Source organism: Phaethon lepturus, unplaced genomic scaffold (genome assembly GCF_000687285.1).
Source record: "Phaethon lepturus isolate BGI_N335 unplaced genomic scaffold, ASM68728v1 scaffold51580, whole genome shotgun sequence".
In the NCBI taxonomy this organism is placed as follows: domain Eukaryota; kingdom Metazoa; phylum Chordata; class Aves; order Phaethontiformes; family Phaethontidae; genus Phaethon; species Phaethon lepturus.
In genome coordinates this window covers 9,387-27,870 of record NW_010512609.1, presented here as the reverse complement: position 1 = coordinate 27,870, position 18,484 = coordinate 9,387, and the positions used below count along the sequence as shown (strand labels likewise).

General features: G+C 37.4%; 1 protein-coding gene across 1 annotated transcript; it reads right to left on the bottom strand.

The window, feature by feature from the left end:
* Window positions 1-4,012: 4,012 nt before the first annotated feature.
* On the bottom strand, window positions 4,013-17,811 carry GPT2 (glutamic pyruvate transaminase (alanine aminotransferase) 2). The gene is made up of 10 exons (XM_010287568.1): window positions 17,728-17,811; window positions 16,153-16,261; window positions 12,317-12,450; window positions 9,951-10,194; window positions 9,124-9,203; window positions 8,435-8,571; window positions 7,562-7,736; window positions 6,599-6,754; window positions 5,408-5,520; window positions 4,013-4,319 (listed from the first exon to the last, which is right to left on the bottom strand). The coding sequence occupies exons 1-10, from the start codon at window positions 17,758-17,760 to the stop codon at window positions 4,229-4,231; spliced, it is 1,272 nt and encodes a 423-aa protein (XP_010285870.1). The 5' UTR covers window positions 17,761-17,811; the 3' UTR covers window positions 4,013-4,228.
* Window positions 17,812-18,484: the final 673 nt, after the last annotated feature.

Below are 18,484 nucleotides of genomic sequence, written 5' to 3'. Positions count from 1 at the left end.
CCCGGGGCACGGCGGGACGGGCGCAGCGCTGGCGCCCGCGCGTCCTGACAGGAGCTGGGCGGGTTTACGTATGTCCACGCGCACAGGCGCTGTGTCCTGGTGGCACAACATTAATTGTGCTTTTTTGCAAATTGCTTTGAAGCGGCCGCTGCTGACCTCGGCACGTGAGGAGCTGCGGTAGGGCAGATGACCGCCTTCATGCCGCGGGTGAGTAATAACCGGCGCCGGAGGGTGTCGAACGCAGGCCCGGGGCCTGGACCGGGCAGCGGTTCTGCTGCCAGGGTTTGGGCAGGTACTGGGAAACCTTTCTGCTGTATAGCAAAGACCCTATCTCTGAGCTGAGGTTTGGTTTTAGCTATTTTACTGCTGTTGCGTGTGCAGAATATGCAGTGCTTCAAAGCTAGCAATGTGAATAACCTGTTTGCCTGATGCAAATGGTTACAGGTTGTGTGAAATCAGGTGAAGAAAGTACTTAATAAACATGTAGTAATGTGTAACATTGTAAGGGCATGACTACATGTACTATTTAATGTATAAAAACATTCAAAGCCCTATCCTTAAAAGTAGAATTCCTTGCAGAAACTTACTATCTTACACGCATCCAAATAAAAAAAATCACACCAGAGGTATGAGTATCTTAGGTTTTGTACAAATGATCAAACCTGTATCCTTTATCGACCAAGGACCTGTATAAAAAGGAATTTAGATAATGTTTTGGAACACTAGGGGTTTTCACACTGTCCACGTAGTCGATGTTGCAAGCTCTCTGAAGTTAATAGGTTTTTCTGTATTGTATGCATCTGGCACAGTATCCTTATCTACTGATCCAGATGGAACAGGCTACCTCACTCAAAAAAAGCTGTAAAAAATCTGACTGACAATTCATAATATAACCATATCAGACCATGTTCTTGTTTGTAAAACAACCAACCTACTCCCTCAAAAAAAACAGTAAATGTTTCTGCTCCAGAAAACACTCAAATACCTGATACAAAGAAAAGAATAGCCTGCTTTTGCTTTTTTTCTAATGGTGCTGGCATATGCATATATGTTTAGGGAAGCACGACTAGCTTCCCTTTCCCTAAACTTTATTTTCTTTTGAATTACCAAATACCACTAAAGTCATTCTGAGCTGTCACTGCAAAAAGGTACGATTGTGTTGCTCTCAAACAAGCCATGTAAGAAGTTTTTTAAAAAGGGAACAACTGACAATACCAAACAAACCCCTCATCAAAGCTTTCAGGCCACAGCTGATCAGCCTGAACTGACTCATTGATCCTCTCTATGAAGAAAAAAGTCTGTCTTGCTTAACTCCTGGTTACAACTCCTTACATAAAAAGACATGATTAATTATGAGCATAAAACATGCCTAAGACCAGCTCTATGTACAATTCTGTGTTGGTGGGGAATAGTTTTGTGGTAACAAGTTTGACAAATTTAAAGTCCATGAATTAGAGTGATGCAGAAATGAATGATCTGGAACACGGATTAAAGCAAATCACTAGTTTGAACATGAAGTTAAATGCCGCATAGTGCTATCCAGCAAGTGTTGCTAGTGACATAGGAAATGGAGAACTATTACCTTTTTTTTTTTAACATGTGCTTTATTATTTGGAAGTCTCATACATCTGAAGTACCATTATAAGGAGCACCTGTAGGAAAATCAAACCTAGAAGCATGCATTTGAAAGTAAGGATTGTCTGTTATTAATTAAATATTTCAAAGACATTGAAAATAAGCCTCTTTTCTTAGCTTTACAGGATTGTTCCACAAAAATGCACATTAACCTTATCACAGTACATACAAATATTGTGGTTGGACAATAGAAAACACCACCCTTCCATATGAGATGCCTCAAGAACAAATTGTTATCCCTTACAATGTCAGAAACATAAAAGGCACTATAATAGAATGTTTAGAAAAAACTCAAGTTTATGCCATTATATTTTCATTTAAAAGTGTAAGAATTGCTGTTCTGACTTAAAACAAAAAGCCTTTCACACCTGTAAATTCTCATTAGAAACTTGTAAACCTTTACATTTTTTCCAGAAGTATCAGGTGCAAATGCAAGGCAAATATAAAATCTATTGACATATTAGGTTACAAATGCTACCCCATGAAAAAGCTGTAGTTACAAAAATGTAAAAAAATATTCTAACTCCCATTGTTAGATCTTAGCTTCAATCTACACTGCATTACGAGTCCAAAGCCAGATCTGATTTGGACGCATTCCTAGAATAGGAGAGTGCTGTTTGTCTTATTTTTACATCAATATTCTGACCTCTTACTATGGTTTTGCTTTCTGTAGTTGTTTTATTGGTGCATATTAAGGATGCCAAGTGAAGAGTGCTAACAGATAAAAGGTTGTATTTATCAATGGATAGTAGCAATGTAAGTGTTCCCAGTCTGCCGTCGTCCAAGAGGTACACTTCTCCAAGGATAAAAGTATACTTTTTTTCTCCAGCCTCCATAGTAACTTTGTGTAGCAGCGTGCCATTCTCATATATGAACCTGTGACCACTGGCAGGTGATTGAGAAGTACTGAATTCTTCTTCACAGACTTCAGTAAGGAACTGTGAGATGTACACCAACTGCTAATGCTATGTCATAGACTAGTAGCTGCTGTTGCAAGGACAATATTGGCAACGTGTCTTGTCTTCCACACATAATAGATTGGCACATGCTTTAACCATATGGTGATTCTCCAGCCTTTGGCTTTAGTAACCTGGATCAGCATAGGATGTTGAAACAGCTACAAAGGCAGCCTAATGAAGTACTAGTAGACGTTAAAATGAGTTTATTCTAAGTAACAACTTAAAATTAATGACTAGATTAAATGAGATATTCTTAATGAATAAATTTTGTAAATGCCAAGCCTAAGCCTGGCAAATGCTAATGGTTTCATGGATGAATACTGAAAGCTATGTTCCTTCAGTCCTTTATCAGTGCTAGCAGAAGGTGTCCAGCTTCCAGCTCTAGAGAAACAGAAGCCTCCTTTTGTTGTGCAGGGAAACTGGCACAGATTAGTAGAGTAGTACAGCTGTACTCCTAGATAGTGGCCTGGTTTAGGTGGGTTTTAATAAGCATTCAGGATCATTCAGACAGCAGTATGACTGTAGAAGATTTAAGAGTGAGCTGTACTATCATTATTTGGTGCAAGACATTTTCCTTTAAATACCTTTTTCCTTCATTGGAAACCACCCCTAGCATTTCTCCTGGTAACACTTGTTAGTCCTTGCCAGTTCAAGCTGGATTTTGACCAGCTAACGGGTCTGTCAGTCATGTGGTTCCAAACAAATGTTCTCCACAGATAAAGCGATTCTGAAATAGCGTTGTATTCTACACTACTTGAAAGGATTGACAGTACTCACATCTGCTTTGAAACAGTAACTTACTATGTTCCATGTATAAAAGATGTGTGTTAAGAGGAGACTCCTGGAGTTGTTTTAAGAGGAAGTGTTCAGTGCTCTTATGCTGGGATAAGGTGTTGAAAAGCATATGAATAAGAAGCTAATATTCCTCATTACGTTTCCGTTTCATAAAAATAGGGTTCAAGCAGACACCATGTTCTGCATACTCCTCTGATCAAAACTGTATATTCCAGTCAGATTACACTGTGATGGCAGGATTTCTTTTTAACAGGAGTTCAAAGGGATCTCCACACATCTGCCAAAGATTTTTTTTTTTTTTAAATAAGCACACTGTACCTACATGCTTAATCAGATTTGGAGAATGCTTCATATTTAACAACAACAAAAAAAATTAAACAATATCTATAATGTAAGCTTTTGAATTTTTGTTTAGTAGAATTTTAAGATGGGAAACCTGTTCCTAGCTAAACAATTACTCTTGTAATTTCTCTTTTGTAAAAAAAACAACCACACAACAGTAACAATTTTAATGAGCAACTCCCTTCCCCAACCTATTGAGTCAAAAGTTCACAAATGTAACTTCCAATCAAGGCACAAAATCATTTACTGACTCTTTCGTCTCACCTCTTTCTTCACATTCTCCCTTTCCCCTTAAAAAAAAAAAAGGTTGGTGTAACAATGTCTTCCATACCAGACATTAAATTTAATAGTCCAATAAGTTGAGCAGTATCTGAGATTGGTTCTATCTCTTTTGAATTTAGTTAAATTAGATCAACAGCACATTCTCAGCACATCTTTGTTCATTTTCTGCATTCGCCTTCAAGGGGAGGGGATGAAGGGAAAAAGCCACGGTAGTTTCATGCATATTTTTCAAGAAACTTTATATGGAAGTCTTTCACTTTCTCCAGTAGGATCTTCAGCTTCTCTACTGGAGGAAGAATGGTCATTCTGAAAAATAATATTTAAAGGAAGAAAAAAAACAACCCACATTATCTTCGAAACAAACTAAACTGTGATCTTTGCACAGATCTTCATTAATCTCAGGGCACAGCTAATAATGTTTTAATGTGATTCTCTTATTTTCAGCATTTATGCTTTAATTGAACTATATTATAGAGCAATTTGTTTTGTAAAATATGCCAAATTATACCCAGTTTTTTGAGCTTTAGGGGTGGGCACTTACGACTGAATGTACACTTCGTTTTGAATTGAAAACTTAATTCAGAAGCATTAAAACAATGCAACATCCCACACTGCAGTTTTTAGTCCCTTTTTTCCTTCTTCTGCATAATCTGAAAATCACACTGAGTATGTATGCAAGACATGCGGAACAAAATGTTTTTTTTCCACACTGGTACAGGAATGGACTCACACTAGCTTTTTCCTGGAGCTGTGCACACCCAGATATCTAACCCAGCTATCTGTGTTGCAGAACTATCATGGCTAAAGGCACCCTCTGTTCTAAATTGCATGATGAATTCTAGCTATCAGTGGCTCAGCTGGACTAAAGTGCTGTTTATTGGAAGTAAAAGCAATAGAGTTTATGGTCACAGTTTTGGTATTAGAAGATTTAGTCCAACATCTTGTTTTGGTACAGTGAAGAGTTACTCAGCATGTTTAAGGGATTTCTAGGGAAGATACTGCATCTTTCATGCAGATTCTCCATATGGAAACACTGTTTAATCCGCCCTCCCCTCAGAAGAAAGCAGGGCAATTTTTGTAATGCCTTAGCCAACTTTAAGATTAGAGTACAAGCTATTATTATGGTTTGTATTTGTGGAGAAGGCATTTCAAATGTCAGTGTATAAAAATAGAATAAAATTATGTCAGTAAGCTGTGAAAACACCGTAAAAACTGGAATAGCTCATCTGGCAGACTGGGTCTTTGACCTAGCTGTCAGTCCACAGAAAATGTCCAGTAGAAAATAAGACAACATAAACTGAAACAAAAAGGTTTATATTTAATCAGAAAATAAAGTACTAGGATGGTACTTAGCTTATTACAGTTAATGTGATTTTAAACAAATGACACTGTACCTGAAATGGTAGCTTCCTTCTCTTTGGCCAAATCCACTTCCAGGTACAACACATATTCCGGTCTCTTCCAGAAGTTTCATGCAATAGAACATATCAGGTGCCATTTTATGAGCCTAGGGGAATGGATGCTTTGGAATTACTGAAGTAAAAATATTCCAAACATATAAAAGTTCATGATTGCTTTTCTTCCTGAAATTTTATCTTACGTTATTAGTTTCCTACTCTATTTACTAAAGAAGATAAAGAACAAGTGCTAATGTGACAGTTCACACTGTGAATTAAATCACAGTACTTCATGGAGGAACAAGGCTGAAGAACCTACACAAAACACTTGCTTCAAAAGAAAGGTTTTGGGTATTTTTGTTTTTCTCCTTGACTTGCTTGTAACTTTTTGTCAAAAGTCTTACAGTTGTACTTACAAAAATCTAAGCCACTGACATTTGACAAGATGAAATTAATTTGAGAGCTGTGTGTTCCAGTTCCGTTGGCAGTTACTATTTTTTCCCCATGAATTATCTGCTGACTAGAAAGTCCCCTGATTAATAACTGTGGAAGTTCTTAAATACATGCAGGTTATATGCCTAATCAAATCATCAGCTGAGAAACAGCCCTATTTTTCTCCTCAGCTGTGCTGATAAAATTCCCTTTAAAAAACGAATATTACACATCAGGTAATAGAGCTCTAGTTAGGAACAAAAAGACTTGTCATTTAGTAATATAGTTTACTGACCCAAATACAAAAAGGTATTGTATAGAAGTAAAATTTGCAAGGAAACCACCCTCCCTCTTCCCCACACTTGCTGAATGGGGCTTCTTTTGCAGGTTCAGTAGTACGCTGCCATTCACGATCCCCGCTGCACGTGCTGGCCTGCCTAACCCAGGCATGGGCAGCAATTTGGAATTTGCACAGGTCCAGCTACTTGCCCACCCTATGACTTAACCTATTTAACATGAACGTCCTTGGGTACCATTCTCAACCTGGAAGCCCTACCACTGTGATGAAATGTTCTGTTTTGTTTTCCTCTCTTAAAATAAAGGTCATGTTATATTTAAGATCATCCATAGTCAATAGGTACTGCTTTTGTAACTACATGAGCTTACTGTCTCTCTGGAATAAAAATGAATCATTAGAAGTGGCAGGCACAGGTGTGTGAAGGTTAAGATGGATTGGGGTAAAAATGACTGACCGACCTTTGCTTCCTCAATGGCTTTGGAAGGAATAAAGATCCGTGGGAAAGCATACATAGCTCCTTGAAGTGGATTGCAGTGAATTCCTGGTACCTTGTTAAACATGTCTTCTGTTAGTTTGGCTTTTTTGGCAAGATTGTTCAAAACAGACTCCTTCTCCTGTTTAAAAGGAAGGTGTTCAGTTTGACATATTTGAAGTGGCAATAAAAACGCTTGAGAAAACTATGATGCTTCAAGAAGCACTTTGGGGTTTTGCTGAGCTATTAGAGCAAATGATGTTCCTACTTCCAGTTGTACTCTTCAAGACAGCAGTGCAAAAAGGCATTAACAGGATACAACTACAGAGTGTTGTAGATGGACAATAACCTGCAGGAGTTTCTATCTGCATGCCCTCTTCTTACATTCTTCCTTCTGAGCATCTGCTCTTGGCTATTTTTAGAGACTGTTAGCTGAACCTTTGTTCTGACTCAAGACTATAATTGCTTTAAGCCAGATTCAGTTTCATTTTCACAAGTGAGAAACTATATGTATACTTTTAATACAGAATACCATGTTGTTCAGTATATAGAGGCACTGGATACCTGAGAACAAGGCTGATTTTACAACTCTATTTGAACTTACCTTCCAGTTTGGATTTTAGTAAAAGCAAATCTTAAGTAGTAATTCTTTTGTCATGATAAACACAGGAGAAAAGTGGAATTTATCAGCAAGAAAGCTGATTTGATAACACCTTCTTAGCTTTTTTTTGGCTCCTAAACAAAGGAACCATAAAAGGAATAAAAAATATTTTTAAAGGCAGTCATATTGAGTTAATTTAAAATACCCTGCATGGTTCTGTAAATTGGTGTTATTACAGGATTGTCCAAGAAGAAAGGAAAGAAGTCTGGTCTCTGTGCATATTTTGAGTTCACAATACTTAGGATAGGTTTAGGAAATGCACAAAAGAACAAGCATGTTATGGCTGACCTTTATGAACTGTGAATAAGATTCTTCTCCAGGTATCGGAGGATTCACTACAATATCCATTGCTGCTTGTCCTGAGACTGGAGGACAGAGGCGAACAGAAAGCAGCTTAACAAGCTGTCCTTTAATTTCTGGGTGCAAGTTAATGACCTCCATGTAACCTCCTCTGTAGCCACATCTGTGATTAAAGTGAACAGAAAAGATAGTGTAGAAATACCTCAAGTGTATAAATACCGGAAAAGCAATGAAAATAACTGCAGCAGTGGAAAGACAACTAATGAGGATGTTACAATATGTAACACAGGTTGTTGAAACAGCTGATCATGTTTTGAGATGGAACTAAATGGTATGTCATAAAGGCTTAGTACCCCATACAGAGAAAATCGTGTACATGCAGCTTCCCTATTAGGCAAGTTAACAATTAATTTGGATTGTTTGCTCTTCAGAACAAGAGTGTATGGGTGTAGCAGCATTTATTTAATCAGAAAATTCTTTTTCTTCCATCTCTTCCTCCCCAAAACAGCCAAATCTAAACGTTTGTAATATCAAATGTCCTAGTGATTCTTCAGCTGTTCCCTTAAATGTTGGAGACTGTATTTTCCTTTATCACAGGTCTGGCTTAGGACCGTAGGATTTCACCTTTGTGAAACTGAGGCATTAGATGTCTGAAATAAATACACTTAACTATTCAGTACTTTTGAAAACCACTGAACTAATCCATTACTCTGTGCTTTAAATGCTTGTTTTTGTTTTCTTAATAGTTTTTAGTTAAAATTAATAGAAGACAGTGGATTACCTTCAGGTCACTAACATGAAATGGCTGTCCATCCAAATTACTGTGGAAGATGAAATAAAATAAAACTAAAGCAGACTTACTCGCCCATGTATCCCTTAGAGGTGGAGTGAAAAGAGGCCAGCTCAACATTGTTAGAGTATTCGGGTCCCATCTCATACAGGATCTTTTTGAAAGAATGAAACTGGCATCCTTCAGAGTACACATTGTCCTGGTAAACCTAAACAGTCAGAAGACATTAATGTGCTCTGTTTTCTCAATTAAGGATAAAAGATTTATCTTTTAGAGACCCAGATCTGAACTGAAGAAACAGTGGTAACACTCAAAGCTGTTAGAAGACACAAGGTTCTTTGTTAAGTAATAGTTATTGTAAAGATACATTGTTATCTCATGTGGCCATACATAATAGTTTAGCCTTTAGAAGAACAGTGAGCTGCTTTGTGTAATTTAACCTTTACTTGTATGATTAAATTATTTTCCTTCTGTTTCATTCATTTGAAGCGGTCTGAGTATCACATAGGTTTTTAGGTCAGTTCCAGCAAAGTTCATCCTTGTGTCCCCTACACTTTCTTTCTAGTTCAAATCCAGATCAAGCCACCTCTCATATGAATCCTCTGATATTAAGAATCTTGCATGTTTGTTCATGTCTTAATGTGGTAACAGAGAATCTGTTCCCAGTACCTAAAAAATACCAATACCACACATGGAACAAAATTAAATCTCATATGCGTACTCTTAGCCGTGCTTTTGAGAGAACAGAATATTCCATTACCTCATCAGCCAGGAGAAAAAGTTTCTCTTCCCAAGCAAAGTGTATCACATCTTCAATGCACTTTCTGTTTTGCACCTGCCCTATAGTTCGATTTTTAAAGGAAGAAAGTTAGTGGAGCATATATATACAGATCTTTTCGCCCAGACCTAGTAAGACTACTAGCTTTCCAAAAAGATATCCCTCTTTCTCAGAAAAGTGCTATGGAATTTTAGAATTCAATTTACTTAGTGTGAAATTAGGGAACATTTTTGGAGGAATTATGGTTCAAGGTAGCTTGTCCATCTCAAGCAAAGAAAGTGTGAGATACAGTAACTTGTTAAGAGTACTCTGTGCATAACTGATCATTTGAAATACTCACGTGTGATGGTTAAGTGGGAGCTAGTTTCTCACTGATCAACCTCAACTACACAAAAAACCAAATTCTTCTGAGGGAGGCAGTGGGTGCCACTGAGTTGAGAGTGCATCTGCAGTCATTGCCTCTCAGAGGCAAGAGGCTACAGGCCGTATCAGAGACAAGATCTTTGATAAAGACCAAAAGTGACTGAAAGTCATTCCACAAGTGTGCAAAAGTTCAGTGGAGACAGTGGCTTCAAATGGGATCCAGTGAAGTGACCTGATCCCTCCTCTCTTCCCAAATCCCTGGAGTTCCATGATACTGAAAATAAGTTTCTAAAACTATGACATACCGTCCTACTTACAGCACTGATCTCTAGAATTCAGCTTTACATATTTGATATGTATTTTGGATTTGTCTACAATGTCAAGTGATTGAAAGAGGGAAAAAAATTGGTCTTAAAACCCATCCATTAAACAAAATTGCTATAGACCTGTGGGATTTCCGGGGTTGATGATGCAGAGGACTTTTGGATTGCAATATGCCTTAGCTTCATTCAAGGAACGGCGAAGTTCGTTCACATCTAGAGCCCAGCAATTTTCTTCATCCAAATAGTAGTTCACCTGAATAGCATCTAGTTCAGATATGGCTGCTGAATATAAGGGATATTGTGGTATAGGGATCATCACTCCTGTTCGGGATTTTCCACCTCCTGAGACCAGGATCTTTAAAATTGTCTGGGGAAAAAGTAGGAATTGCCAAAAAAAAAAAAAAAAAAAAAAAAAAAAAAAAAAAAATATGCTTAGGAAAAAAAATAGAAATTAAAAAAAAAAAAAAAAAAAAAAAAAAAAAAAAAAAAAAAAAAAAAGTCACACAGCAGAATTAATAGTATACTCTAGAATAAGTTACTGATTTTCCTTCTTAAAAAATCTAGAATTAAAGCAGATTTCTATTCTAGAAGCATACAGTCGTTTTGTCATATCAAAGGGCATTTATTTATTCCAAGTTAAGTTACTGGCTGAGTGAGGATGGTCTAACTCAGCTTAATGGAATTCCTCTGCATGTCACGGCTTCTAAAGATCATGTCTGATCAACTGCAAAATTTAGGAAAAACATTCTGAGCACAAGGCTAGAGGGAAAGTTGGAAACAGGAATGTCAAGATCATGATTTTTCCACTGTGCCGAGTTGTAAGCAAAGAAGCCTCAGCTAGTTGTTGCTTGTTGCCTTCCACTCATTTTATCTCACTAAACACAAGAGGCCAATAAATAAAACCAGAAATTATAACCGGGGCCTGCAGAGGTTCTCCTTTGGAAAAGAGACACCTGTTTTAGATGAGGAGCAATTGTGGCCAGGTGGGAACAAAGTTAGAGACTCCCGTTATGGTTTCATTTCCAAGTAACACAAGACAGCAAAAGTCTGCATGTCTTGGGATGGAAATCTAATGTATCATATGTAGTTTATGCTCAGAAGATACAGACAGAAATGTAATGCTTGTTACAAGGTCAGTCCAGAGGATTTACCTGTGCCCAATGGCTGTGTGTCTGTGTGCATCTATGTGCAGGCTTTTTACATGTGAATTAAATAAAAGAGTGCATTTGGTGCAGGAAGTGGAGAGATTTCTTGCCTTTATAATCAAGGGAGAACTCTGAAGTACAGGTGCAATCCAAGCAGGCATCCTTATCAACATGTAATTGATAGTGTAAAAACAAAAATATCTCTTCAGATATAACAGTGGTATTCTTAACGTTTCTCATTGGTTCTAGCACAAAATCTGCCTTTCTGTGCCTCTCATCACATACTAACTCAGCTGCTAAGCTAATGACTTAAAACCAACAAAATTTTGTACCCACCACTAGTTTAAAAATACCAAACAACCAAAATGTATAATCAGGACCAAATGCAAATTTGGTCAACACCCTCTGTCCCTCAAGTTATGAAACAATAGTTGTTTTATCCTTGGAAGTGCCAAATAACGAGGCTAATTGTACTGCTGACTTTTCATCACTGGTGAAATCACATAAGCATGGTACAGATTTGATAAGCTACGCTGCCATTCCTGACAAGCTGCCAGTATAACACTTGGCATCATAAACTCTGGAAAGCCAATTCACTAAAGACATCTGGAGAACCGTCCATGTCAGAACGTTGTCATGCTGAGCTCTGCCACTAGATGTCATTTAAAAAAAAACTTTTACAAACAAGCTATAAAAGGCTGCCTCAATAAAAGCAAAGAACTGCTGGTTGTTGTAGTATCAGTAAATTTGTCTGTGTAAAGGAAAAATCTAACAGAGACAGTTATTCCTATCTTAACTGAGGACCATCTTTGAACCTTGGTTGAAGCGAAAACCTGAAGTTTTTCCCAAACAAGCTGGCTACTGAAATAGATCTTTGGGATTTTCACTGGCATCAGTCTGCACTAGCAGAGAGTTTACTAGGAAGAAGAACTGCTGAGACTTCTCACCTCCGAGGTCATTCCCTCTTCTCTCTGCCATTGAGTCATATCCTCTAATCTTCAGTGTTTATGTATCTTAATCACTGAGGACACCATTATTTAGTCTGAATGGTGTGAATCTCCTAAATTTATATTTAGGCTCCTATGTAATTTATACTACCTTTACAAAAGGTACAAGTCAATGTGTATTAAGAGACTTTATCTCCATGTGCCTGTTTCTTAGCTGGCATCTTACATCCACGTAACTGGGTGTACTGGATATCCACTTAATGTGACTTCAGTATCTGTTAGATCAAACTCACGGGAGTTTGTGAGACCAAATGTTCAACAGAGATTTGTATTTCCAAAGGTAACTGATAAATTATAGTTTATACCAAGAAGAGACAGGTTTAATTTTAACACTTACAGCAATACCATCACTTGCCCCAGTGGTAAGATATATGTTATCTGGATCTGCAGGAACCCCTCCATCTCTTCTTTCAATATATGAAGCAACATCTTCACGGATGCAATTTATGCCTTGACTGGCACTGTAGGATCCTGTGAAAAATAGAGAATGAGATGAGAATTGAGTACAATGAAAAACAGATTTTCTGTTTGCTAGCAAAACTCCTGAGCTAGTATTGTTATGAAGTAGTTTGTATATATGAGGCCTTTGGAATCCCAGGATTGTTGGGGTTTTTTCAATGAGTAGGAAAGGAAGTTGGTTTGTTCATTGAACAAAAGAATTAATTTGCAATTAGACAAACATAATAAGTTTCACTAAAATATAAAAATAATGTACTGGATTGGTAAAATGTAGGACTTAAAGGCTACTTTGCAAACTCGGACAGCAATCCCATTTTGACTATCTCCCAGTTGCTTTCTTTATGTTGAAAACCACTTCAGAATGTTAAACAATACCTATTTAAATAATGGGAACAAGGAACAGAGGTAACATGTGCAATAGAAAGGAAAATACCTTCTTCAAATCCATGACAAAATTAAGATTTCTATTTGAAATATGAAAATAATATAATACCATTTTCTCTCACAGTCTGAAACCCCAAAAAATCCTAAACTGCTGCTCTTTCCCCCAACAGCACCTCCCACAATGGCTTTTCAGTTACTTGTAGCAGAAACATCTAGGATCACCCCAATCTACAACTCATGTGCAATTTACAGAACACAATAATAAAAATAAAGTAAGATGTTAGATGCCTGTGTCCATCATTGCTGAGCATGTGCAACGAATAAAGAGTAAAAATAAGCCTAAGCCAAGGTGAGGAATAGATTCAAACTATGAAGCCTAAGACTGATGGACAATGAAGTGACAAGTGTAGATCTAATTTAGAACACTGTCATGAAGCTGCAGAATCTTCTTTGCTTGTTGGGTGGAGTGGAATAATTGTGCCTGACTCAACTCTCATCACCCACTTATATGCTAGTAGTCTACCTGTTAATGCCTCTGTGAAAGCATAATTTATAAAGACAAAGAATCTTTGCAAGTACTGCACAAACGCATGGGACAAAATGGTAATTCAGGGCACAAAGTCTCCTGGTGTCCTAAACGTTTACTTTTAAAGGACTAAAAGTTATATTGGGTCTACACATGGGTCTTTGACCACAGCTAGAAAGCTGCTGTTGGGAGAACAAACCTAAGCTGTCATTCTGTCTTGTGCTCCATTGAGGGCTGAGTCCCATGACTCAGTGAGCATATACAGAAGACCTGAATTCAATTTTCAGGTCTTCTACACTTAATTGCACTCAATTGATAGCATTGACTAGAACCTGTCTGTTTGCACGGTGGGGTGCAAATAAATAAACACAACCCAAAAAGCTGCATGTGCATATATTAGATATTTTTTTATATAGCAGAGGAGTAGACTTATCAACTACCTGGAAAGATATGACAATTATCCCACATGCAAAGTAAATTATGTCAAAAGAATTTGAGATTATTTTAACACAACAGAAGTTGAGGACATATCTGAGCCTTCCTACATAGTCTGAGAGTAGCAAGACTCCAGACTATGAGTAAGGTTTTGCCAAACGAATGTTCATTGGAAGTGAGGTTATTCTAGTTCATATCCAGAGGTCAGTACATTCATATTAACTTTGCAATTAGTATATTTAAATAGGCCAGTATAGACATGGGTAAAATGCTTCAGATAGCTTGACTGTATGTAGTGAAGCCACTTATGTGTTGGATTGACAAATTTTTTGAAAATAAGGTTTTATTAGAACACAACACAGCACTTAAAGCTACATGGAGGTATTAGGTTTTGACCTTTGCTTTTTCCCCAAGAAAGCCAGTTTTTTCCCTCTCAGCCATGAAGAGAACAGCAGTAAGTTGTCAGAGCACCAACAAAAGTGATAGGAGTAACTTCCATTCAGCTGCACATCCACCTGCCTCAGACTGCGCGTTTATGGAGTGCTGTACAGAGGCTGATGAGCAATTGAGGCCAAGAGAAGGGGCTGATATGTGATACTGGAGACAGGGAGGGTAGAGAGAAGCCATAAACCAGTACAGCAGATCGGTAAGGTGGTTATAAGTTTTCAGGAATTTAGAGGGGCATTGTTCTCGGTACATACCGTATCAGGAAAAAAAAATAATTTAGACTCCAGTTACTTACAGAACTTCAGTTGATCCACTGAAATTAAAAAGGTGTATTCAGAATGATCACCTTATTTGAATATTGCAACTGTTTCAGGCCTAATTCCTCAGCATCTACTGAGCTAATGCCAATTACTTGAATTAGGTGATCTTCTGCTGAAAAGGGGATTTTGTACAGAGTCAACATACTTCTGATACATCATGCAGAGCTGAATTCCTTTCATTTCATGCCAGCATGGGGCCAGGATCCAGCACTCTGAGAACTCTTACCATGTCCCTGAATTTGAAAATCACTACAAAGAAAGATTGAGGCAAAATTCAAATATATCCCCAATAACTCTTACATGACAACTAGTACTATGTCGGTTAATTGTTCCAAAGCAAGCCAGGGAAGGAATTCATGGAGCTAGAGGAACTTCTCAGTTTTGATAAATGTATTTTTAATGTTCTACAGATGGAAACAAAACCAATGCAAAAAAGGTGAAGATAAGACACATTCTGTATTAGGCTGTGTTAGGAATAGTCGAAGGCTGAAATACTGCTAACATAACCACTATTTAGGTTTTGTTTATTTTATTAAGTTTCACAGCATTTACTCTCAAAATATGCCAGTGCAAATAGGCACTGTAACCACAAAGATTAAGAAATATCCCAATTACTCTAATAAGTACTCTGAAATGTTACTGTTAGCCTACCTGAAAGAAGGTAAAGTGTGCCAGATTCTTTGCCGTACCCAGCAGCTGTAACACTATCTGCAGAGTAGAATCTCTAGTGGCATTTCCCAGGTGCAATTAGGCAGTACAATTGGTAGATTATAAAGAATTTGTCTCTTCCATTTCTTCTCTACTGAATATGCAAAGTTTGTACTTATTTATGTGTATATTACATGTATACTCTTGTAGGAACAGTGGTTGAAGAACAAAGTTCTTTAGTTCTTTCAAGGGTTATTTTGCCTTGGATAAAGAGGGCTCTGACATCTTCAGTTAAAACTATCTCGGCTAAATAAAAAGCTACCATCTTTCAGCAGTGTAGCTTTCCCTTTGCAGAGCATTATTGCCTTTGTACTGGAGTTTCTGATACCACAGTTCATATCCTGACAAACATACTTGGACTGATGGTTCAAAATTAAGATACAGGACTGTGAACTGGATCATCTGAGATGGACATGTATCGTTTGTCTATAACATCATTACAGGCACAGTAGACTCCTTGGCACAGAAACATATACAGATGATAAAATTGTCAACAGCCTCCCCTAGACTTAGCAGGAGACATAGCTGTCAGAGCCCAGGATTAACAGATGTCGTAACAACAGTAACAAAGCTTCACTAGTACTCGCTGCCACTTCCTCTTTTAATACAAAAAAAGCTCACCATTCTGTTTAGGGTTATGCCTAGATGTTACCGTGGTGAGGGCTCCATAACTGTATAATGCTCATCTTGTCCTCTTCTGTAACAAGTCTCACCAAAAACTTGCACTATTAGTCACTGCTTATCAGTAGGCCACACCATGAACTATCCCCCTAGGCCATCTCCCATTGGACTTACAGTCACATAAAACACAATTAAGAAATTTCAGCGCTGCAAATATTGAAACTACCTTTGTTGATTCTAATACCAACAGGAGCAACTGAAACAGGTGCTTACCTAAGCTGTTTCCTCCACAACCCTGCAAGATCCGTCTGGCTCGCTTTTTGGCATCTTCTGGAAAACTTGGGCTGTCCAACAGGTTTGGGTATGTACACAATGCCACTACCTAGAGTGCCAAGAAAATGTAAAATAACCATTGAGAAGTGGCCAATTTAAGTTGATTAACTTTCCTTGGCAATGAAGATCACAAACACTAGCTGATTTAAAACAAAGGTTATTAGTGAAGAGTTTGCAGGGTTTTTTTAAGGGTAGTGTGTACAGAAGTGAAGAAATCTCATCGGCTTCCAAGTTCTGCTGATAAAAAGATTTACAGAATTATTAACTATTTGTATTACATACAGTGAAGATTGGAGTTCAAGTGAGCTAACACAGTAAAACAGAGCTAATTGTTCATATGGTATCTCTACACAGCTCTACTCTCCACTCTTTGTGTATCACTAGCCCACTTTATTGACAAGAAATCACGAGTTCAAATGTGGAGCAGAACTGAGAAATATGATCAAATTTTGAAGTCCCAGTTGCATGTTCTAATAATCCTTCCCCAAAATAACTTAGTACTAAGTTGAATTTGTGGGTAATATTTAATTAAAGAAGTAGTGCTATAGAACATAGTAGAAGTAGAAACATGACCTAGCAGAATTAAGTTTATGAAGAAATGTAAGACACAAAGAATCTAGTGGTCTTGCCTGAGATCAGCTTAATTTGTTTCAGACTCTCATTTTTATGCTTACATGGTGTAATATGGAAAGGCTGTTGTCATCTTGTGGAACAATGACTGAAGAATTAATCCATGTGCACACACAGTCATGGGGAAAAAGGATTTCCTATTTAATCAGTATTTTCTTTAATAACATTAGATCTGAATAATTTGTAAGAAGCTCTGATCTTCCTAGTTTGCTGACAGTTTGCTGTGTAGCTCACTTTTATAATCTCATCACCTGTACACCCAGTTTGATGCAGCTTCAGTTTGTCCTGGAACTCTCTGAATTTACATTATTATAGACTGAGGATTTTACATGTGTGTGTAAGGGATGATCAGTAAATAGCATAATACTCGTTTTAAAACTTGCTTGTATTTTAGGAATAATATACAAATGTGGATTCTGTTGTAGTCTTCCCTAAAAGTTAACCTACCAATTAGCTTGCCCAGAGGTAAAATGTGCAAAATCAGCAGCAGTACAACTAGTTGCACCCAACTGCATGCAGATCTTAAAGTATACTGTCAGATGAAGAAGGCATTTGCTTTTTCCTTTAAAGACAACCATGTCCTTTTTTGAAGTGCATTGTTGATAATGAATGTGCTGACTGATAACGTAGGAGAAGTGGCAGGAGAAAGTATGGATAGGGAATAATCTGAAAAGTAAGGAAAGGTACTGTGTTGAAAGAGGACACTCAGCAGCGAGGTGTAGGACTTCATCTCAGAAATAAATACTTGTAAGTCGTTACGAAAGAACTATTTTAAGTCTAAGTGCATCTAGGGAATCATTTATACTAGTACACACATAAGACAGATTTTAAGGCATTCTTGGTAATTAGTAAAAAATCAAGAACAATACTTTATAATATTCTTACCTGACGAAGGAAGGTGATTGGCCTCTGTCCCATTGCATGTGCATCTCCAATGTTGGCTTTAATCACTTCAGTAAAAGGTTTTTTGATTCCCTAAAAAGAGATAATTCACAATGTATTGTTAGTGTGGAAGTAGATAATAAGGAATTCCTCTTTTTTTGTATCTATCTGTCATATGGCTGTAACTAAACAGTGCCTAATCTCAGAATAGGTAGAGTGTTTAATGTAAATCTTAATGCATTTCTAATACAATACTGCCAGTAAATCTTAAATGCTTTACAGAAATGATGCTGACTGTGACACATTTTTAAATGATAGGCTGGCTGTTTTTAATTCTGCTAGCTACAATTGAGAGATTGACTTTCCTGGAAACTATGTGCTGAAGTAGAAAAGATGAAAAAAAGACATTTTGAATTGTCAGTATTAGAGCAACTTGTTTGATACACCTAAGGGAGGGATGGATCAGTCAAGAAGCTAAAAGATTTGAGGACATTTGAGAAATCCACCAATAAAAGAAACCTCAAGATATTTAGTACTTTTTAGAGTAAAGAACAGTAAAGATACTGCTGTCTTATTTATTTTCTATTTAGATTAAATGTTCATTGTGTGATGACCCCACTTTTCCATATACAGATGTTTCACCAAGTATATCATAGTGAGGCTCTATATGATAAACAGCAGAAGTGCTAAATAATCATTGTGAATATTTAAAACCTTCCTAAGCTCTGAAATCTGAACAGACAGCCATTCTTCCTGTGAG